Below are 25429 nucleotides of genomic sequence, written 5' to 3' on the forward strand. Positions count from 1 at the left end.
AACAATATTTTACAGCATTTATTAATCTTGGTTAAAGTTAATATCAAAATATACTGTAATAACACATTTCTAAAAATCTAAATGTGCATATGTTAACAATAGTTAATGTACTATGAACTAACATCAACTAAAAATGAACAATTGTATTTTTATTAACTAACATTAACAAATATTTAAAAAATGCTGTAAAAAATATTGTGCATTGTTATTTCATGATACCTAATGCATTAACTAATGTTAACGAATTGAACCATATTGTAAGTTTTACCATTTTGTTACAATGACAGAGCTGACAGTTTAATGTCAGTAATTTTAACAGTAAAATACTGTAAATATGCTACAGAAATAAAATGTTAATTGATTAAAAAATATTAACTGTAAAATATATTAATATATTTTAAAAAACAATACAGTAGTTCTTACAATAATATGTAAAACTTAAATTATTTAATTGTAAAAAGTAATATTTTCCTGTACAATTAATCGTAAAAAGAACAAATCGTACATGTACTTTTTTTTTTTTTTACAGTAAATTGTTAAAATTACAGTTAAAAAAAAAACAGTAATCGGGCATTCCCACAATTCCCTGCGTGACCCATTACATTTCATTATATTTTATGGGAATAGTTAAGCTTCATCATATTTTTAATATCAGTTATGTACACTGGGGTGTTTTGTGTTATATTTAAATGTAATTTAGTTCATGTTTACTGCATTATTTAAATCTCACACGTGTCTCTATACATTTATTGGTCATTACTCATGGAAGAGCCACTACTGATGAACATGTCATCATGTGCCCTTCTGTAGTTACTACGGGATTAACAAAATACCTTATAAAGTAAACAACAGATTTATACAGTTTCAGAAGCATGTTTATGATTTTTTATTTAACTGTAAATTTAACAGAATTTTATTATTTTTTACAGTGCCAGCATGTAAATTACAACCATTTTAAACTGTAACATGTACAGGTTGTTCTGTAAAGTGGTTTACGGTTGAACTTTATTTTTTACATAATTATTCTGGCAACCACAGCTGCCAGATATTTTTTGTAAAAACAACAAGATTTTTTTACAGTGCATATTACCCCACTTATTACACTGCTTCATAAATAAAGGGACAGGAAATGTGAATGAGATAAATTACTTTATTAGAGAAAAGATGAAATAGCAGTGTCCAGGAAAACTGAAATCGGATGAGCAGTCAGTTATACTGAAATGCCAAGGAAAACGGTCATTACTCAGACATATATTTCACCGGTGAATGTTGTTATTGCCCAATCAGAATCAAGTATTAGAAAGCAGTAAGTATTATCAGTGTAATAAAGACTTAATACTGAACCAGCTCAACAGGCTTTTACATACACTGGGTCGCCTTTCCATCCTACCTTCAATTCCACCAAGGCCTGCCTCCTGGGTGAAAGTTTCTGTGCTCTTCTGAAAGTAAAAAAAACCTTGTAATATCATTCCCAAAAAGGCCTTCTATTGTGATAGACCTGCCATTTTGCAGATAAATCTTTGCTGATTTTGATAAAGTAACAAAAGCGTTTATATCGTTACTGATATTTCAAAATAAGTATTTGCAGAAATGAAACAACTTGTGCTTGGTTGAATTTTTTTTTTTACATTATTTTACAGAAAAGTCACATTGAAATGCATATATAAAATATGATACAGCAGGCTTTTGAGGTATATATCACAATCATTATCTCTCACACACACACACACACACACACACACACACACACACACACACACACACACACACACACACACGATTAGATCACTTCAGAAGACACAAATGAAACCACTGGAGTCTACTGGATTACATTAATGCTGTTTTATGTGCTTTTTGGAGCCTCAATGTATTGGACCCCTTCACTTGCATTGTATGGACTTAAAGAACTAAGATTTTCTTAAAATCTTTGTGTTCTGCAGAAGAAAGAAAGTCATACACATCTGGGATGGCATGAGGGTGAGGAAAATGTTTAGATAATTTCCAATTTTGGGTGGACTGTTCCTTCAACTTACCCTAAGATTTCCTACTGTGCCATGTATGCTCTAAGATAAACTTATATAGCTAAACAGTTCTAAACAAAAGTGCATTTTTGTGTCTCATGAGGATACTGACCTTTAAAGACTGATTTATCAAACATGATAAAAAATATATCAAATGAAAAGAATTCCATAAAAAAAAAAAATAAATAAAAAAAATCGATTTTCTGACTATTATTTCTTATGTCAGGTTTTATAGGGTTAAGTTTAGGGTAAGGGTCCTACTTTATGTTCTGCTTTTAACAGCAGGAAAAGTTATCAAGTGTGATCTGTCTTGCAAGTCTCTTTTTTTATACCATGGCCAGACATACAAGCTCTTTGCAAAATTAACAATTTAAGACGTACAATACAGATACTAACAAGGACAAACTGACTTGCAACATAAAATTGCATTCCAGTATTTACTGAATGTACATTACTTACTACAGTTGCCCTGGATTAACTTAAAGTTAAGTGACTTTTTGAAGAGCACAACAGTAACAGAGAAAGCTTGCGCTCTTTATAGAAGTCTCCAGTTTCAGGCTCACCCTGACTGCTCAGCATCTATAACGTTTTGGCCAGCAGCCTATGAAACAAATTATTTTATGACCCCCCCTCATCCTACATACACAACGCACACGTTACAATGTGTCTGGAGTTACTGATGGAATTAAGCAGAGGTGGCATAAATTTTAGGAGGTGTCAGGTTCAGAGAAGAGTTGTTCTATTATGGTTCGGCTTTTCTAATACGGAAAGCAGGCAATGTGTCAAGTCACTGTTCTCATCTCAGATCAAATACATTATCACAGACGCTGAAGTAACTCAAGTCATCATAAGATAATTAAAAGGGTTCGAAATAAGAGCAAAAAAATGTAAAATTAAAAAAATGGCCTGGACATTTGAGGGGAGGAACGGTCCGATTTTTTTCTGGGTTGTTGGATTCGGCTGGGAATGAACAAAGAACATGTTTCATAAGAGTGGAATGGGCTCTTCAAGACAATCAGCAGGGGTGATGAAGAGACTGAGGACAGCTTTCTGGGGAGTTCTGTGGGTGGGCTACAACCTTTTTCAATATCTCTAGTGCAGATTCAATTTCTCTAACACAAATACGTGATAATGATGAAACTAATATGTGCCTTTCAACAAACTGCCACCTGACTCAAATCTAAAATACTTCCATATATATTGCTGTGAAATGAGAAAAAAAAAAAAAAAAACTGTGGGCTGTCCTTTGACAGAACAGTTTGGCTGAGCTTTACTCAGATTCAGAGAAAATAAAGTGCAAATATTGATGAACTACAAATCCACACTAACACAGCCACATTAATGCATGGGCTTGCCGTGGCTTAAAGGAATATTCCGGGTTCAATACAAGTTCAGCTCAATCAAGAGCATTTGGGGCATAATGTTGATAACCACAAAAATTTATTTTGACATGACCCTTATTTTCTTAAAAAAAGAAAGCAAATATCTGGGTTCCGGTGAGGTACTTACAATGGAAGTGAAAATACTCACCATTTCAAAAGTAGAATCACAAGACATAAACAATATGTGTGTTGACGTGATTTTACTGTTAAAATTTAAAAAATAAAAATAAAAATAAATAGCTTACCAACCTTTTATGTGTGTATATTTATAGCCAATTTTACAACTTCATTTCCATGATGATGTAGTCAACAAACTCTAAAATTACAGTAAAAATTATGATTTAAACATGCTCAAATATTACATGAGTTTTAAAAATAATGTAAGTGCTTTTATAAAATTGTAATCTTTACATTTCTGTCTTTAAACCCCATTCACTTCCAGTGTAAGTGCCTCACTGTAACCTTGATTTAAATTTTTTGTGGTAATCGACATTATTCCACAAATGCTGTCAATTGAGCTGAACTTGAATTAAACCCTGAATACTCCTTTAAGCCCCAGGGCCCATGGATGCTGGGGGCCCACAACTACACAACACCATTCACATGGTGATATAAACACGGAGATGGCGGGCAACAGTGAAAGCTCTCCGTGTAACACATTGTCATAGAGGCCATTATTCTTAGTCAAGTGTTGGTATAGTTACTGTATTTTGCGTTTGAAGGCAGTACAGACATGTTGGAACCACAGGAAACAAACTGATTTCAGTGTAATTGCAGTTAAAACCACTAAAAGACTGGATGTCTCAGCCTGATCCAAGAATGTGGCAAGGACCATCTTCTATGGTGCATAGACATCAATCATCCTTTCAATCATTCCTTTGATCATTGAGGGCAATTCAATACTCTTCCCACCTGACTCGACCCTTAGTCCCTAAACATTAGTATTGAATTTTAGGCCACTCGATCAACATATTGGATTTAAAACGTGAAAGACTGATGCAACCTAAGCAATAGAGAATAGGGGAAAATGAAAGAAAAAATAATGTATCTGTTTGGATTATCGTTGTTGTGACACTGATGTCTCCATGTCACTGTCTCTATACATCTATGGAAAAACCTCAGGCAAACAGACTCCACCTGCCTGAAGAACTACGGTACAGCAACACTTTGACTGCTCCAGTTGTGACAGACACAACAAAAAATGGATTAGTACAAAGTAGAGTAGCTGCTCAGCTGGCTGCCTCAGCAGAGTGGCCCACTTTTATGGATGAGACATCATAGGAAAGGAGAAATAGGCGGTGACAATAGGATACCAAGACTAATATGAGCCCCACACAGCTTCAAGTCTTCACTCTGCTTTCTCCTACACCCAACTGCACAGTGTGCCGGTCTTTTCTCTACATGCAATCACGGAGCAAGTTTTTCAATTTCCTGAATTGATTTATTTCAAATTGTATAATCATCATGTTTAAAGCTCAGGAGAAGCTGTATGGATGCAAGTTAGTTGAGACTTACATATGTGAGGACTAAAAGCTGATACACAGACGAATTGAAGGTAAGACATGACTGGAAATGGTGTTGGGCATTTACATATTTGAGCCAAAGTATAAACAGCACCTTGAAATAGAATTGTTAGAAGTATCATGAGCTAAAATTCCATTTTATTTTAAGACTCCAAAACACTAGTGTAGAAATATCAAAAAAATTGAAGCTTTAGAGGACAGGCCTCTAGTGTTTGACACGCATTTTTAATATCCCGTATATGAATAATTTATTAATTCACAAAGTACACAGCATGATGAGAAACCCTTTCGCTAAAAGGACCTTGAAATTAAAACTCTCTTCTGATTAATAATAACATACAGGAACAGCACAATGTCAGGTTCACGCTTTCTCAAAGCCATTGTGTTTTAATATGCTCTTTGAAATCTACTCCTGTAATTTGGTCTCCAGTCCCAGTTCACATTTGAACTGCACATTTACATTTTGTAATACAGAAACAAAAACAGGCTGTTTGAGCTAAACCCCTCCCGTTGCTAAATACATATGAAGGTCCATGCTGGCCACAATCAATCCTGTTACCAGACTAGGCCAAGTGGGCATCTGCTTCGCGGCCCCAATAGTCCACCTCCCATTGAGCCCTTTCTCAAGGCTTTGCCACAGTTCTGCAGAACACCCCACCAAAAGAAGTTGGTTAGCTCCCATGTCCATCAGTGGAACGCATATAACAGCACAAGGATGGTGCAAATGCCGATGACTGCTCCCAGAATTAATGAGTCCCGCCTTTTCCTCAAATTGACTCGCTGTATTAGGTTATTGATGGCAGGGAAACGGTCTGAAGTAGGGCTCAGTTAAGGAACAACAGGGATACAGTAGATTTCCACAATTTTAAAACACAATATTTGTCTGGGTAGCAATTTTGCACTTTTTGTTTTGTTTTTTTTTGCTTTATTTGTATGCAACTCAGCTGTAAACACTTTGGCAATACGAATGTAAGAATATTTGCCATGCCAATAAAGTACATTAAAACTCTAATACCTTTATCTTTCTTTGTCAATTATACACTGTATATTTTGTCTTTTCTTAATTTATATTCATTGCTTTGCACTTCTTGTTTCATTTATATGCAACTCAGCTGGTCATGCTTCAGCAATATGAATGTAAAAATATTTTTCATGCCAGTAAAGTGCAGTACAACTTAAACTTGAAGTGGTCTTTCTCAATATTTATAGGGGCAATAGAATGCAACACTACCTGTCCACTTTCAGTTGTTTTGATTCTGTAAGTATTTTTCCAATAACATTTTTCCATAGGGCTAAAAAGACACAAAAAAAAAAACTGTGTACTTAATACATCCACAAGTACACCTCCAATTAGCCTATCAGAAGCTAATTGTATAAAGGCTTGACATAATGTTCTGGAATTTTCACAGTTAACTTAGTGTATGTGAACTTTTGACCCACTGGAATTGTGATTTAATTATAGTCAATTAAAAGTGAAACAATCTGTCTGTAAACAATTGTTGGAAAAATTACAAAATTAAGTAGATGTACTAAACGACTTACCAAAACTATAGTTTGCTATAGTATAGTAAGGGCTGTCAATTTAATAGTTCTACAGTTGGAAACACCTTGTTGATGAGAGAGGTCAACAGAAAATGGCCAGACTGGTTCGAGCTGACAAAGGCTACAGTAACTCAGATAACCGATCTATACAATTGTAGTGAGCAGAAAAGCATCTCAGAATGCACATCGAACCTAGAGGCAGATGGGCTTCAACAGCAGAAGACTAGGTTAAGCACTTTATTAGGACTATAGTGTTCCTAATAAAGTGCTCAGTGAGTGTATGTACATAGATTAACAACTTCAGAGCTTACAGTCAGCCTGTCTTTAACTCTTTCCCCACCAAACACGGAATTTTCCGGGTTTCCGTGTTTTAGGTGTTATACGGTAAGGAAGACCCCTGCGCATGTTTTGAAAGAGTACGCAACTCTTTGATCAAAGAAACAGACTGCGATCGTCTCAAACATGAAGAAGTGGAGTATGAGAAGCTCAAAATATCAGACATAAACATGCCTTTTTCTCAGCTTTTTGTCTGAAATGTTGTTTTTTGACAAAACCTACCTCTGTTCAAGTCGCAATAAAAAAAGAACAAATGAAGATAAAATAAAATCGTTTTTTTTTGCCTAAAAGCAGAGGCCCAGATCTTTATTTTGTTATATAGCATCTTCATATATTCATGGAAGAAAATATTCTGCGGGCCATTAAAGTTTAGCGAAAATCGTCAAAAACCCTGGCGGTGGCTGGCAACTTTTTTTTTAAAACGCTGGCGGGGAAAGAGTTAAAGGATTAGAAGTAATCGTTAATAATTAATTCCCCATGGAAATAAATATGGGATTCTTACTTCTGGAACATGACTTGTGCTCTAAATGAAAAGAGGAAAGCACTTCAAACTAAATGTTATTATAGCAATCAACAGACCTACGTTAAAAAAAAAAGGTCCTGCGTGCATACTTGCACACATGCACAACAGTTGATAATTAAGGATACTGGCCAGGGTGTTGACCCTGCTCTGTATAGACTTCAACATACCTCGCTGGGAAGTCATGTTCTCCTTGGTTGCCATGGCGATGCTGTGTACAAAAAAAAACAGAAGAGTATGTTTTATTGGCACCAGCCCCTATGAATACCTCATTTTGGAAAAAAATTGTTTTTCCTGAAATAGCTACGTAATGTAAACAAAATAAAAATAAATGAATAAAAAAGGTAGGTATTTTTGAACACTATTCTGAGAAAACACTAGAGACTGTTGTACATGAAAATCCCAGGGGATCAACAGATACAGAAATACTCAAACCAGCCGCATGACACCATGGTCCAAATCACCGAGATCACATTGTTCCCCATTCTGATGGTTGATGTGAACATTAACAGAAGCTCCTGACCTGTATTTGCATGATTTTATGCACTGCAGCCACATGATTAGCTGATTAGATAATCGCATGGATGATTGTTAGTGCCAGGTGGGCTGGTTTGAGTATTTCTGTAACTGCTGATCTCCTGGGTACAGACATGAATACTCAGACAAGAAACTTCTCCAATGCTGTTCAGTCATTGTACAAGTAGGGAGTGACGGCTGGTCAGTGTGGTATTTGTTCTGCCCCTCCTTCACTGTGATTGTACGGCTGGGTAAAAAGTGACAGCGACGAGCGCTGCGTTTTACTCAGTCTAAAAATTTTCAACTCTCTGCGACCAGAATTAGAATTTTTTTTAAATAACGGCAAACGCACAGCACTCAGCGTAGAATATACGCTCAGCGCCTAGTCACGCTGCTGGCTTTTTTAAATACACTGCGCTCCCATTGCAAAAAAAAAATAAAAAATACACTTTGGTGGACACACTGCATTAGGCAGATTTTATTGTTGTGGCTGATCGATGTATATCTTATTTGTTCTGTTTTAGCTAGACTCAAAAAGTATGCACTACAGTTCTGGGTTATAAAAATGCTGCAACTGGAAATGTTTTAAGACCAGACATGCGCAGCAGTGCTGTTGCTTTGTTATTGTTTATGTCTGTGACATGGTCTATATGCCGATATACCAAAATATGGAATCTTTTGAGAAAACAAATCTGTCAACATTAAAAGTGAAACATGGGCACCCACACTTCTGTGTGGCTCCAGGCTGTGGGTGGTATGGAACGAGAAGATTACAAGCAGCTGATATACCACACGATTTTGCTTAAATAAGACTGGGTTGGAATAAAACGAACTGCACGGACCAATAGCTGACTTAATTAAGCACCTGTGCCCACTGGCAGCTTTGGGCTTCCCCTAGGTGCAGCAGTCAAAGTGTAGGAGAGGAGCATGTGGACTGTTCTAGTGCATGATTAAGGAAAAGATAGTGCCTAATAGCATGATATTCACTGCTGCAGTGCCTCTGGAGGAGGTAAAAAATGTTTTTTTTTTTTTTTTCAGAGATGGTGTTTTACGCAAACAATTATCGATGTTGTGCCAAATCCTAAACCCCATCAGAAATCTACCACCTTGAACACCAAATGTATTCCTTTGGTTCACAGAACTTCTTTTAGGTACCTTATTCACCACCTGATTTGAAAAACTTTGTAATATATAACAATACATCAATTCATGTCTTTTTCATTTTATATCACAAATCAGAGTATATTACTGAAGCTAATAATGGTCAAATATTTTTTTTTCTTCATGTTTTCTGTAAGCTTGTGATCAGCAACTTAACATGTTAAACCTTTGTAGAAGACTTTTTGATCAGGCATTACAAACTGAAGCATTGTGGGGGATGGGGGGTGAGATCTGGCAAGAACCCAAGCTTTTCTGTCAGTTTCATCATAATGTTAATGGTATCAATCAATGTACAAGCAAAAGGTCAGGGGTTTGTAACCCTCCATTGATTGATATCTCTCTCCTTGAAGAAATGGCCCATGACAGGCTTCCTCATTCAGCAGATATCTGAGCATCCAATTATTAATTTTCCAGTCAACAAACAAATATGGAAACTGTTGTCATTTAAAACGGTACAGCCTGTGTTTGTGGGAAATCAGACTTACCTTATGGTGTCATCGATAAGTCGATCTGAGCTGCAGGTAGAAAAAAAAAAAAAGGGTTAAAACAATGATAATCTGGGCAGTAATATGATAGACATATTTATGGATTGTCACTGCAGTTATTGCACACTAAAGCTAATTCTCTAGTGTGTAAACACTTTTCTTTTTTAGGAGAATTTCTTGCATAACTGTAACCAACAGCTGCTGAATTGACTACTGTTTTGAAAGACAAGTTTGATATTATAGGAAAGTGGATTTTAGAAAACAAACTGATACTTAATACATCTAAAATGAGAAAGTTTTACTATAAAAGAGAATAGTATTTGGTTCAAATAATTATTTAAGGTCTGAACCAGAGCTTAGACTATACATAATTAAAAACGTATTCAGCAAGTAGAAGATACCAAGTAATTGGTTCTCACTCTTGATAATAAATTGTCTTGGTCAAAACACATTGACAATACAGTTAATAAAATATTGAACAAGGTTTGAAATGAACAACCGCCAAATACAGATTTTTCATGCCAAGTATTTTGCTGAAGTACCAGCCACTGTGGAAGACGACCTGTAAGACTTCTCGGAGTGATATATTAAAGACATTAGACACAAAGATGCATGTAAAGCAGTCCATGGAAAGGAGGCAGCGAGAAACGGCTTGACAATGTAAATAATATTTTAATAATAAACTGAAACAAAAGACACAAACGACGGACATGTCCGTAAACTATCTCTCTCTCTCCGGCACAATCCTCCGCAGTCGGCCTTTATACGTACCTCTCAGAGGCATAATTAGCCTGATAAGGGACCGGGTGTGTAGAATCACGACCCGGCCCTGCCCTCCCACAATGCGCATTTGACAAAACTTTATTATATTTTGAAGAACAGACAAAAGAAAGCCGCAAAATGCGTGTCTGATTTGATGTGTGCGCAGTGAGCTCTGAGTGCAATGAAAGCTTCTCCAACACATGCACATTCATAGAGTTCTGGGCCTCGTTACCCAATAACTATTGATCTTAGCTGTTAAGAGCATTTTCTGCGAGCGATTTTATGAATGTTCGTTATTTTTAAACGTGCACCCAGGGTGTGAAATATCACCTGCCACCTGCAAAATGCAACGAGGCTCAATCCAGTTCATGAGCTCCTCGTCCAAATGTATTTCATGCGTGAATAATTTTGCTCATATACCCGCAACAGGTGGGTCACTTACTGGTGACCAGTTACTGGTCACTTACTGGTGACCAGTAAGACATCTCGGAGTGACACACTTTATATATTTTTAAGAACAGACAAAAGGAAATCCGTCAGTGCTCGTGTCTGATTCACTGTTTGTTCAGAGGCATGCAACGGGACCCTGTCTTCGCCAGAATGTGGAACACAAGGGAATTTATTAGACTTATTATGATAATTATTATAATTATCTTTACATTTATAATTGTCTTAAGTTCTAAATATAGTCTATTAGTTGTTTAAGTTTTTCAAGTTTCAATAAATAAATTACATTTTTAAAGCCAAAATCAATCAAGCAAAAATATTCACCATATAATCGGATATTGCAATATTTTAAACACGATTATCAATAAAATATTTTTTACATATCACGCAGACTAAAAGCGAAGTTACGTTTTTCATGAACAATTGAAAAACAAAGTAATTTTATGGAGACTCGCACAAACCCGTGTACTCAATTCCATATTACAACATGTTACCTATTAATGTTTGCATATTTGTTTGTTTTGAGTAGTCTTTGGGCAATATAAACATTCTATTTTATTGAAAAACGTTTTTAAAATAGTAAATTATTCATTTGTAGTATGGCTCTTTCAAAAAATGCATAAACCAAAAATGTATAAATTGGCTCCCGAGTGAAAAAAGGTTCCCGACCCTGATCGGGCAAAGAAAATATGGAATTCTTTACCATTGTCATTAATTCAAATAACACAAATGTATTTATTTTTTTTAATTATTTGGATTTGCATTTTGCATTTACAGATGGTTGTAATGTTGAATATATGTTAAGTGTGTTGTTTATTGGACCATGATGAGAGCATTTTTAATGTTTTTGTGTATGTTATAAATAATGTGTGTTTTTAAGTGTTGTGTGGACCCAAGGAAGTCTAGGGGTGCTCTTGGGCATAGCTAATGGGGATCCAGATAAATAAATAAACAAAATATACTGGAATGTCATCAACCCCATACAACTACCGTTCTTCTCTCTGAAACAGTGCTACAGGCCTGCAGGCTAGGAATGAAATTCTACGCTGACTCAAAATCACATCCTTCATCAATTTAGATGACAAAGTCTCAGGGCCAGCGAAACCTCAGGGGAATGAAAGTCCTCAATTCCCAAACAAATGGTTCGGGGTCTGACAGAGAGCTCCAATTTTGATTACACAAGCAAAAATAAGATAGCAAATTTTCCCCCTGACGCCAGTGAACTCTCTCTCTTTCCCTCTGTCTTCATGTTCTGTGAGACAGCAGCAGTGAGAGAACAATGGCACACTCAAACAGCAGCTGGAAGAATAGCATCAAATGGGCCACGTGCCATTTATTCCAACTACTGCAATACACGACCTGTTTGCATATACCAATTAACATTGAAAATATGAATGAGTGTCCCCGGTTGGAATAGCAAAAGTACCGCTACTTGGGTATCAAGTCGATGCTAAAATAAAGGGGGTGGAAAACCTTTGAGTTGCGCTCTGTAAAATAGAAAAAAGTCTGTTGTGTGGTATTACATTAAATTGGGTAATAACGACAGCAGATCTACAATTTGTATGCGTCGCACAGCTAGAATTTCATGAGAAAACCACTTACTGCTCTGATTCATTTTACCATTTACTGTTTTTCATAATTACATAAATGTGTGTGTTCAATAGTAGGACTGGTTATTGATACTACATATATTCATAAGCACTCAAACTCGATTCGATTCCTATTCGATATTGATTAATATAGGTATATTTCAGTTATAATGTCCCTTTTGCTTACATAATATCTTTCCCAGAAATTCTCTCCCAGCTAAGGTTGTTAATTATACACGGGACCCTCTAACTAGGTACATTACGAAATCATTAATTTTACTAATTATATTTTTGTAGTTTTTCATCATTTTGGTCACATGTTAGCTTTTAAATATGAGCAAATCAATGTATTCAATCAATAAATATGCTAATATATACATTTTATTTTAAAATGCTTATTGTTTAATTGCATAATTTGCACTATTTATGGGTATTTACGTTGATTTGTTGATCACGTGCTAAAACCAGTACTGTCTCTTTAAGAAAACATGTATTTCTGTAAAGAGCATCTGTAAATACATGTTAACGAGAGAGACTCTAATGGCTTTTTCTCATCAAAGCTATGCATGATTAAAATGAAATTTTTCTTTCTTGTTGTTTTTGATCAACAAATTACTGTATAGAACAGAAAAGGTATTAAAAGGAGGCATTATTCAATGACGAATGGGTTATGAGGAAGTCATCTTTGGACATACATTACAAAAAACAACTTTTACTCTCAACACGCAGTGAAAGGATCTCGCTGCTGAATACTCCACTACACAACACAATCACTGGTGTGTGAAATCTGAAAATGTACCAGCCAGTTGTCAAATATATACATATTAGTCACATAGCGAGAAATTTTGATACAAATGTGAGTGATTTCCTCTCATTGTAGAGGGCTGTGCATCGAGATCATCCAAATGAAGATTGCAATTCATGGGAAAATCTATATTTTTAAATTCCTGTTTTTAAACACTTTAAAGACAAGAAAGGTGCAGCAAAACTGATCTGAGAAGCTTTGAACCGTCACAAGGCTATCATCTTAAGAGCTTCTGGCTTTGATCTAAAAGCCAAAACAGCAAGACAAATACATCGCTCTCAGCTAGACTGTTCCAGTGGGAGCTGATGAAGCTGATTTTGCAGTTTAGTTTGCAATTAGCAGAGCAACTATTCAGCATCCTGTGGGACACTACCAAACCTACCAAGTCCTTTTCCTTGATTTGCATTCTATAAGAAATAATTAAAAACTTTAGACTCATTAATCAACATTATCTGGATCTGAAATAGATCCATTTGGTTTACAGCAATTTCAGTGTTAACATAGTATTAGCAAAATTAAAGTTAAGTCTGAAGATTAAAGTTAGAGGATGATGCAGTCTGAAAATGTGCAAAGACTTTTAGCAATGTGGTCTGTCTCCCAGTTAAGTCACATCAATTTTAAACTTAACAGCAGGGCTATTGGTTCTATTACATTAGCTAGTATCACACATGACTGCAAGGATGAAATTTACTGCAATTCAATTTATGTCTGCAAATCTTTCAGTAAATTTGGGTTGCTGGCAAACATATCTAGGCTCTGTGGGAGTCTTCAATTATGCACATAAAAGCAGAATTTTGGAATACTCAGATTATTTGAAACTAGACTTTTTCAATTAACTGAATAAAACGGCTAAGTGTAAATGAAATATGGCTCAGATGACTACTAAAGCATCTGTTTTAAGAGACAGATGCGGTTGTATAAAATCAAATGCCATCATACAGAAAATTGCTATTAGGTATGGGCATTTTGTCTACTGGAGTACTCGAGGGGCAATGACATGAACATAACTGTATATATAATAACATGTCTGACAAAAATCTTTGGTTGCTGCAAGCTGCATTGCGTCTTGCTCCAGTGTATGGTCTATTCATTATTATAGGCTGTTATACAATAATCTGTTAGAAAATGTATAAATACAATATAATGCATCATATTCTGTCATTATGTGAAGATTCGCTGCCCAAATCATTGAAAGAATGTGCACAACGTCTGTCTGTTTTTCCTTCAGGTTACCGTAGTAATCTTAGTTAGCATGCACTAGTTTTTTTAGGTGGTTTTCACATTGGGCATGTTTGCTGCAGTCCGAATCAGAGCGCGATTGTTCCCGGCACCCCTGCAGCGTTGGTCTGGTTTCAGACTCATGTATGATTCTGTCGAACAAATTTGATGATTACGTCATCAAATTGCATTACATGCTGTAATTCAGCAGTTGTCCAGGGCAGGTGCCAGGCTACTGTAATTAGTCTGTGGTGGGGGGGTAGTTTTACATTGTCTGACAGGGGGTGAGTGTTGTATTGTCTGCCTTGTGGCATTCTGTGAGTGGGGGGCCAGGCTTCTGCCCCCCAAAAAAACCTGACACTGGTCCAGGGGAAGGAGACTATATCTGATGCTCACAAAGAGCATTTTTTTTTGAGGACACAGCTGGTTGCACGCTCACTCACACACATATAAAAGGCACCTCACATTTTCTCTGTCCCACAATGTTTCCCTGCCACTCATGATGCACGTGAGTGTGTTTGTTTTTGTGTAACTGATGATGTCATCATGCTTAAATCGGCAAACACATGCGCAAGCCATTTTACTTCCTGAACAAGTGTGGACAATTGAGTACAGGTTGCTTTCTCACTCATGCGAACCACGTCACAGTCCCAGTGCGACTGAACTCAGACCACCTCCCACAGGTAGTCTCAGGTTCGGTTCCACGGTGTGCTTCATGGTCCGCATGACAGCTTGCACATCACCTACTTCTCATTACAAACCATGCTTTATTTCGGACTCAACTTCCAAAGCCACGATGCACCATATTGTTGTTGATGTGATGATTCGTGAACCATTCCATTGAACTCGGGAGAGTCGAAATTTCCACCTTTCAACTGGGGAAAGTGCAACTGAATGACACTTCGTCACACTATTAACTTGGAAGCTCCTGCGGAAATTTTCAACTACTATTTCGTCGGGATGCAGGTGTGTGTTGTCACCCAGGGCAGGGAAGTTTACAGTCAGTGACAAACATTCACTTTTATTGAATAATATCCATTAACGAGTCAAAAGTTCTAACATTAAATTATTATAAAACGTGTTAGCAATTATTTTGCAGAGCCAGGTGTTCAAAACATGGTTAATTACACTCTCTTTTGATTATCTTAAAAAATAAGCTCCCTCTTGTTGTCAGGTAATTGTCACTGAATTTCAAAATTTAGTGAAACTCATCATGTGCAATCACCATTGTTCATCGTTTTCATGATTGACCATTGCTGCCACGTCAGAGTACTCGTACCCAACCCTAATTGCTACATATTGAAAAGTAATCACACTGTGTTAATTTTTTGTAAAATTGTATAATATTTCAAAATGTGTATCATTGTCACATGACCTACATCCCTCCACATTTCCACCAAAATGAAATCATTTTCTGTTAAAAGGGCAAACTCTGATAAATTAAATTATCCTGTTCATTGACCTATACATTTTTATAACAAATAATTACACCCATGTGCTTTTAGTAAATTGTATCAAAGACGTTTGCAAGTTATTAAAAATGTGTAATGAAGTCTAAGATAGTGCTGTTTGGAAATGAGACCCACCGCAGTCCCCACTTTTTCACCTGAGAAACTCTCATGAGCGTGGAGAACACAAAATATGTGTGAATGGCTTGGTATAAAGTCCAGTCCCAAACGGCCCAATAACCAACCCTTCAGACACAAATGCATAGCCCATTACCCCCTTGATGCTCTTGTTTCAAGTAGTGCTCATCACAAACAACCTACTCAGCAGTTTATTCAACATTTAGGATGAAAAACAAAGCGGTCAAGTCATTAGTTCAGTGCCTCCTGGGTGCAAGTAGGAATTCATCTGCAACAAATTTGAACTGCAAATTGTGTGAAGGGTTTCCAAATTCAATGAAAATAGACCAAGTGCATCAAAGAATCTACAACCTGATTAGAGTTATCTGGATCTACAGCCACTCTCTCAGATTTAAGAATGATAAACTTAACTATGTGGAACCTCATGACATGCTGCATGGAGGCATGAGGACTGAAGATGTGGCTAGGGTAATAAATTGCATTGTCCATACTGTGAGACGTCTAAGACAGCACTACAGGTAGACAGGAAGGACAGCTGATCGTCCTCGCAGTAGCAGACCATGTGTAACACACCTGCATAGGATCGGTTCATCCGATTATCACACCTGTGGGACAGGTACAGGATGGCAACAACAACTGCCTGAGTTACACCAGGAATGCACAATCAGTGCTCAAATTGTCCGCAATAGGCTGAGAGAGGCTGGACTGAGGGTTTGTAGCCTGTTGTAAGGCAGGTCCTTATGGGCACAAACCCACCTTCGCTGGACCAGACAAGACTGGCAAAAAGTGCTCTTCACTGATGAGATGTGGTTTTGTCTCAACAGGGGTGATGGTCGGACTCACGATTATCGCCGAAGGAATGAGCATTGCACCAAGGACTGTACTCTGGAGCTGGATTGATTTGGAGGTGGAGGGTCCGTCATGGTCTGGTTGCGGAGAGTCACAGCATCATCGGACTGAGATTTTTTGTCATTGTTGGCAATCTCAATGCTGTGCGTTACAGGGAAGACATCCTCCTCCCTCATGTGGTACCCTTCCTGCAGGCTTAACCTGACATGACCAGCCATGCTGCTCATTCTGTGCGTGATTTTCCAAGACAGGAATTTCAGTGTTTTGCCATGGCTAGCGAAGAGCGCGGATCTCAATCCCATTGAGCACATCTGGGACCTGTTGGATCGGAGGGTGAGGGCTAGGGTGAATTCCACCAGAAATGTCCGGGACCTTGCAAATGCCTTGGTGGAAGTGTGGGGTAGCATCTCACAACAAGATCTGGCAAATGTGGTGCAGTCCATGAGAAGGAGATGCACAGCAGTACTTAATGCAGCTGATTGCCACACCAGATACTGACTGTTACTTACCATTTTACTGTTAGTCACATGACTGTGAAACTTGTTCAGTTTATGTCTTCGTTGTTGAATCTTTATGTTCATAAAAATATTTTCACATTTTTGCTGAAAATAAAAGTAGTTGAAAGTGAGAGGACGTTTCTTTTTTATATTGTTTATATTTGTTGATGTACGTCAATTTATTTTTAGAAACGTTAATATATATTTTAAATATAATATAATGCAATCATTTGAGCTGTGAAGCTACATTTTATCTTCAGTTAACTTATCTTCTAAAATCAGCTCAAACAGTACATAGTTGTCAAAAACAACAACTTTTAAATAAAATTAAAAAAAAGTTTGTTTTAATCTTTCCTACATTAATCTATGCAAACAAGTGCAGCACACTACTGCTACTTTACTGACAAGCAGCCTTTCAGGGTTAAGCCATTTCCTGTGCTGCTTAATGGGTCCAAGCACCATATTGATGCATTTGTCTTGGAAATGTGAATAAATAACACAGCCCAAGATTTAACCAACAACTACAATATACAGAGTATTTCAGGACCCAACTAATGCATATGTCCTAATTATATTTGATATAATCAAACTAAAAAGAAACAATAAAGAACTGAATTTAGGTTCACTGAATGGGTGTTACCAACTACACTAGTTTTAAAATGATAGTCAAGACAGATTCTGGCACCATTCACGTCTCTATCAACAGACATACTGTACAGCACAACTGTATGAAGCCATGAAAAGCTGGCACTTATCATGGGGAGACAGTGTTTGGCGATTTCCATCTGTCACCAGGCTTGCACTATAAAATGTGCATTACTGCATCCGGGGAGAAGTGTCAAGCTTCGATTCTTGCTGTATATTTACAGGCCAAGACAACCCCAGGCTGAAGGATTTACAGTAGCCCTTTATCAGCTCTGAGGCAGACAGGCAATGGAAAGATGTCATGGTCTGGTGCAAAATATGAGACACAAAAGCTCCAGTGGTGGAGAAAACATCCCTAAATCTAAGCCTAAAGCTAATTTAGAACCATTCTTAAATCACCTGTCTTGCTTTTTCTTTAACCTTCAGCCTTAATGTTTTGCGCTAAAGAAGGACTTTACCTCATGACAGAAAACAATTTTGGTTCTCTCTAAATTGCATCAGTGTAGTCTGCATCAGGATTATAGGCTGATTGTCATAGTTGCTCCTCCTCTACTGCCATGACATCATCTTAAATGCGACACAACAATAAACAATAACACGACTGCTAGCTGTTAGCTACTAGCTCAGTGTGCTGCATAAAGCAGTTGTTGCATGGTGATTTTACACAAGTGTATCAGTTAAATTGGCCTGGTTGTGTTAGAAGCAAGCTTTCCAGCAGCTGGTCAATTAAAAGTGAAACTTTCAAGCCGAGTACAGAGTTAACGTACCATCCTCCATCGTGGACACCAGCCATGGCTGAGTCGATGGCACTCTCCTTCCCATTGCTCGCCTGTCAAGATAGCGTCCACTTCCACTTTTTCTTGATGGTTCTGTAGTCAAAGTTTTTTTTTACTTTTCCCTACACTGTTGGTAGGTCCAGTGGTAGCCGTGTCTCAGCTGTGCGGCCAACAGCTGAGACACTTACTGAAAGAATTTTTCGTTCGTCGCTACGTCTGTAAGGAACGTCAGCAACTCGTTTATTGACCACGGCGTGGTTTTGCGCACAGCCATTTCGGAAAATCACATAAACAAATGATACTGCTATCTCTGTATCTAACTTTAAAACTAGCGGGTTGATGTCCCATGTCGAAAATCCAGTGATGCTGGTAGTGACGATTCTCTCGGACCAATCAGTGATCTGCAGGTTTTGATGTCACATTTAGTATCGCGTCAAGTTGTACCATGCAGTGGAAAAGCCCCATTAGAGTCCATTTTGTGCCTTGAAAGAGTACTGAAAACCTAAACAGCTGGAACTAGAAACTGGACATTTAACATGGTTTCCAAATCTGGACATGCACTCAAATGAGTCTTCATCATCAGTCATTAAACTGGCCTCTCTTTTTCTCCCCTGAAGGCAGCAGAAACAGTAATCTTGCAGGCTCATCAAAGAGGCTGCCTCATTGTTATAGGCCAGCCTTTGTAGGGCAAGATTTATACCATGGTTCCACATTTATGTAAAGGAGTGAGAGAGTGCCTGCCTGAGTGTTCCAAGCATGTCAGAAGAAAAACGGCTGATAATAGATGTCACTTCAGTGGTAGCTATGTAAATGCGAATGCAACAGGGGAAAAGACTCCTCGGGTGTTCTGTCCCTCATACAAGTTCTCATCTATAAAGTTACTAAAAGGAAGAGTACCAGGACTGTAGGTGGGAAAGGGCTTTTTGAGCTAGATAATGGCAGGTATGGCCCTACCCATCCTCTGACATAAGCATGACATTTCTCCAAGTATTCTGGTTGGTATTTGATGTTTTCCAACACAGCAGTGTTCGAGAGTGGATGCTGTGGGCTTGATAACTGAACAACAAAGGTTGTTGGCACAGGTCTCTCCATTTAATGGTGATTCATTCCCAGCTTCCTGGGACACCATGAAAATTATTGTAGAAATTCAGACTCAAGGTAATTTATTCCCTTCTAAACTACCTGGTTTTATCATTAGAAATACTTTGTCTGAGTAGGCATATGTCTGAGTAGGCATATCTCACATCAAGAGACAAAGAGTTTTATTTCTAGATGAGCCAACTGTAGCTGTACAGACTCAATACAAATGCATCTCCAATGCCATAAATAAATGGATATCTTGGCAACCATACAGTGATATGATGCCAAATGTCCACCTTAAGAACAATAACAACTGCCTACAGAATAATAACAGCTTTAAAACGGAATCAAGGGAATATAAATATTGTAAATCTATTCAAAATAATACACATTTTAAACAGCTACCTAAAACTCTCACACACATCTGCAATTTCATTGTCTCACAGTTCCACATAGTTGTCAAATTCTGAATATGACTTTCAAAGAATCTCTTTAACCTGATATCTGCTTGCTGCATCTGATGAGTGGAGATGGGCCAAAACTCACACAGGCAAGTCTGTGGAGCCCTTCTGGATCCTTCATGCTTGCCCTCTGCCCCGAGAAAGAAATGTGCTTAGCACTTCAGATTTGGTGCCATTCAAGGACAGTAAGAGGGTAAGCCAAACGGCAAATATTTAAATGATAGATTTATGAATACAAAACAGTCCACTTCACACCTCTGTATTATGTCCTTTCTTTGTATTTTTCTATTTTGTATTTTTCTATTTTGTAAAATCACAAGTTCTATATTGTGAGCCAAAATAAAAAAAGTTTAGCGGAGCACAAATAGGCAAAATTACTGTCTACATTATCTAAAATTTAAGCTACTGGATATTAACTTCTTGTTTGAAAACAGTATCACATTTGCAATAATGCTGTACTAAATATCAGTACAGCTGTGATTTCATATTGCTTAACACGCATACAACTTTTGTAGTTTTTATGAAATGAGGAGATTCAAGTTAAAAGGAATATTCCTGGTTTAATACAAGTTAAACCCAGTCAACAGCTTTTGTGACAATGTTGATCACCACAAAAAGTATTTTTGACCTGCCCTTCCTTTATGTTTTTTGTTTTTTTAAAGCAAAGATCTGGATTTCAGGGAGGCATTTACAATAGAAGTTAATGGGGCCAATCTGTACATTTTAAAATACACACCGTTTTAAAAGTATATCCACAAGACATTTTTACACAATATGCGTGTTAAGATTTTAGTGTGATAAAATCACTTGCTAACTTTTCCTGTGTAGTGTTACAGCCATGCAACTTCATTGCCATGATGTTGTAATGTGAACAAACCTTAAAACGACGATTTAAATAACTGTACAGCTCAAATAATACACAAGTTTTAACAGAAAATCTAAGGTGTGCTTTTATTAAATTAAAAAGGTTCAAATTTCTGCCTTTACACCCTCCAAAATTTGGCCCTATTCACTTCCATTGTAAGTGTCTCACTGTAACCTCAGTTTTTTATATATAAATTTAAATGACGGACAAGTCAAAATAATTTTTGTGGTAATCAACAATATGCCACAAAAGCTGTCGATTGAGCTGAACTTCTATTGAACCTGGAATATTAAGATATGCTTTGATCAACACATCTAAAGCTTTTCTACTTTCTGTGAAAGAGATAAGCTAGACTTGAGCATTTGCTATCAAGTTCGTTCGGGACACAGTGGCACAACATCTGTTTTAGTTTCCATTTTACAACAGCAACAACAAGCCCTGACATAACTGCATCTACAGTAAATGTATAATGGACTCTGCTGTAAAGTGTTCTCTTCAACATCAGATGCTTTTCAGGCAGAATTTTCCCATCACACACAACATATCAGACAAAACCAATCGAGAATAAAAGTACTGGCGTTCCTCTTGTAGGATTAAAAGCAACAACATACGCTGTCAGGAGGTCTTCTTTCCTAATGTATTCTGATAAACCTCCTCCTTTGAAAGTGCATTTCTATTGTGCCTTCAAAGATTCCTTGAACATCAGTAAGCATTACAGTTGAAGCTGCACAGTAAGAACCTGCTTTAATCTTGAGTTCATCAGGCCCTGAGCAATGTTTGACACATCTGTACATCCCTAATACTCAGTTTCAACACATCCTCAGAGTCTGAATGGATGGCAAATGTGTTGGGCAAATTCTAAAGGAGAAAAGATGAGCATTCGCTCCTTTTCCACAATCGGCCAGTGCGAGCCAGGGCTATCATCTGGCCAGCTGAGGGCAATAGCTCCGGAACTCAAGCCACAATACCAAAATCGATTTGTGTTCCCACCATTTGGCCAACAGCTCTGCAGTGTTGCCCTAAAACCTGCCCTTAACACCAGCCTGGTGACAACTTCTCGCACCCCGCCCATTTCACAAGCAAGAGGGAGCTGAGGTATAATGTTATTTAGTTATCTAGAATGTCAAGTTTCTATCATATGCATACATTAGCTAGCTAGCATGATAAGTTAGTGTTGACAACTCACTGACTGTAACTTCCACGGTTTTCCGTGTGGTCTCTCCACGAAGAGCGGGACGATGTCCCAGCACATAGTCCATGATCTCTAACCATGGAAATGTCTTTCTTTGGGCACCGCTTTGTACATTTAGCATTTTAACAGATTTGTACTATACCCGCAATGTTTTATTTTTTCCACAACCTTTACAACGCTGTGCTGGATATACAACCTGGCAAGTTCTGCGAAACTCTGCCTTTGACATTGAATCCACCTCACTCTCCAGTTGGCCTTGTTTTGCAAAGGGTAATCGCAGACCAAAAGGTAATTGGCCCACAGAAAGTCCCAAGGAGGCATGATGAAGCCCTGGAAGTGACAGCAGGAACGTAACTGGCCCTGGCACCCACTAGCACACCCCCATTTGGCCCGATAGAGGAAATGCAGCTTTTAATTCTTTAAAGAAGAGATACAGGCGCAAGTGTTATCAATTTAACTACAAACAACCTTCAATAATAATGTACTTCTACTCAAACACTTATTCTGAGCTGTACATCTCATTCTCAAATGACTGGTATTTCAGACCAGTCACTTAAATCTCCAAGTGTACGCCTCTGAACTTGAAGAGCAGAACTGAACAAGCAACTCAAGAATATGGTATCTGACTGGCTCACAACGAAATCCATGAGTTTTGGAACTGACTGTACATAAGATGAATACGATGCATCTAGTAATAAAATAGGAACTAGAAACTCCCTTTCACTGATAGCAAAACAGCTTTTCTGATGCTGCTAAAAATCTTTGGGACAGCCTCATTTCCTGTAACAAGTATTCCATTTTATTTTTTAATTGCTCTTTTTTTCTCCTTGTGTCTTCCCTTATTTGAATGAGTAATTGTCAGCAATGTGTTTCCACTATGTCTGCATCCCTGTTTTCCTCTTGAGTGCTCAGTGTAATCTATGAGTCAGCCTGTCATAGCTGTTAATGTTTTTAAATGGCATTCATGAGGACATCGTGTTCAATTACGGTTTACACTGGAATGGGCTCAAGCAAAAACACCAGAGATTACTCCCTCTCTGAGAGCTGAGAATTATGCAAACGGAAGATGAGGAGATATGAGCCAAGTCTTACATATGCAGCTCTTGTCCCCTATTTTTACATCTTTTGAATGTACATCAACACTACCAATGGTTTGATCTTCGATTTCCTTCTTATTTTCACATCATGTCCAAACCATATCCTAAGTGCTAAATGTGAAGTGTCTATGCTCGGTGTTTGCCCTTCAGCAAAGGCCAAGCTGTGAGAAAGAAGGGCACACAGAACCCTATAAACAAACTGGGCAACTGGCCATCCAACGCACACACAGCATTCAGCCAGCTAACAATCACCTAACTGTGCCAATTACCAATTTGTGCACAAGGAGCAGGCCAATGGTAAGGCCTTCTGCAACCCTTCACCCTACACTGGTAGCCTGATTGGGATGAAAAGCTTCATTTGGAAATATTTAATAGATGCCAGCTAACAGGACGAATATTGAATATTAACTACATTCTATTTAGTGTTTAATAGATATGCACTCATATTCCTATAGATCTTGTGTTGTTCCTTATTTGAACAAGTTGAAAAGGAACCAAACATTTTAACAGCATATACCAGGGGTCGGCAACCTATGGCACACGTGCCATCATTGGCACACAGAGGGGTAATCACTGGCCCGCCAGCAACTCTGAGTTTAGAAGACTATTTTATTTATATAAATTCTGCACCTGCATTCCAATCTACATCTTGCTGTAATCCTTCCTCATGATCACTCAGCCTGTTTTCATGAGCTGAATGGGAGGCTAAACAAAAAGTTGAAATGTGACTAGACTGCAGTATACCCAACAGACTTGTGCAGCGTGTGCAAGCCATTTGCGCATCACAAGCCGGCATCGCGTCACTTTCTGTTAATCGTGCGAGTAAATGCACCCGCTATGCTTCGGTCAGGTTGCCCAACAAAACAGCCCTAACAAAAGTGTAACTCCGATCCCGGCATCCTCAGCCAGTGTTGTTGATTCCGGTGATGCTGATATTGAATCGCATGTTCCAAACATGTCTGAAGAAAAATGGCCGATACTAGATGATGTCACTTCAGTGGTAACTATGTGAATGCGAATGCAACAGGGGAAAAGACTCCTCGGGTGTTCCGTTTATAGATGAGAACTTTATAGTTCTCATCTATAAAGTTACTAAAGGAAGAGTACCAGGACTGTAGGTGGGAAAGGGCTTTTAGAGCTAGATAATGGCAGGTATGGCCCTACCTATCCTCTGACATAAGCATGACATTCCTCTAAGTATTCTGGTTGGTATTTGATGTTTCCCCAACACAGCAGTGTTCGAGAGTGGATGCTGTGGGCTGAACAACAAAGGCTGTTGGCACAGGTCTCTCCATTTAATGGCGTTTCATTCACAGCTTCCTGGGACACCATAAGTGTTGTAGTAATTCAGACTCAAGGTCATTTATTCTCTTCTAAACTACCTGGTTTTATCATTAGAAATACTTTGTCTGAGTAGGCATATCTCACATCAAGAGACAAAGAGTTTTTTTTCTAGATGAGCCAACAGACTGTAGCTGTACAGACTCAATACAACTGCATCTCCAATGCCATAAATAAATGGATATCTTGGCAACAATACAGTGATATGATGCCAAATGTCCACCTTAAGAACAATAACAACTGCCTACAGAATAATAACAGCTTTAAAACGGAATCAAGGGAATATAAATATTGTAAATCTATTCAAAATAATACACATTTTAAACAGCTACCTAAAACTCTCACACACATCTGCAATTTCATTGTCTCACATTTCCACATGGTTGTCAAATTCTGAATATGACTTTCAAAGAATCTCTTTAACTGATGAGTGGAGATATCTGCTTGCTGCATCTGATGAGTGGAGATGGGCCAAAACTCACACAGGCTAGACTGTGGAGCCCTTCTGGATCCTTCATGCTTGCCCTCTGCCCCGAGAAAGAAATGTGCTTAGCACTTCAGATTTAGTGCCATTCAAGGACAGTAAGAGGGAAAGCCAAACTGCAAATATTTAAATGACAGATTTATGAATACAAAACAGTCCACTTCACACCACTGTTAGTGTATTAGTATATGTGCTTTTCTTTTGTCTTTTTCTCCCTTCTTTCTCCCCAATTTGGAATGCCCAACTCCC

The 25429-nt window shown here is 37.8% G+C and overlaps 1 protein-coding gene across 1 annotated transcript in view; it reads right to left on the reverse strand.

Moving 5' to 3' along the window:
• Positions 1 to 944: 944 nt before the first annotated feature.
• LOC127629913 (Golgi SNAP receptor complex member 1) overlaps positions 945 to 25429 on the reverse strand; it is a 49921-nt gene continuing 25436 nt past the window's right edge. Inside the window, exons 7-9 of the mRNA XM_052107221.1 lie at positions 9487 to 9516; positions 7453 to 7535; positions 945 to 5738 (exon numbers count right to left, since the gene is read on the reverse strand). Coding sequence (XP_051963181.1) covers positions 5614 to 5738; positions 7453 to 7535; positions 9487 to 9516 — 238 coding nt within the window. The 3' untranslated portion in view covers positions 945 to 5613. The remainder of the gene's footprint in view (positions 5739 to 7452; positions 7536 to 9486; positions 9517 to 25429) is intronic.

This window comes from Xyrauchen texanus, chromosome 36 (assembly GCF_025860055.1).
Source record: "Xyrauchen texanus isolate HMW12.3.18 chromosome 36, RBS_HiC_50CHRs, whole genome shotgun sequence".
Taxonomy (NCBI): Eukaryota; Metazoa; Chordata; class Actinopteri; order Cypriniformes; family Catostomidae; genus Xyrauchen; species Xyrauchen texanus.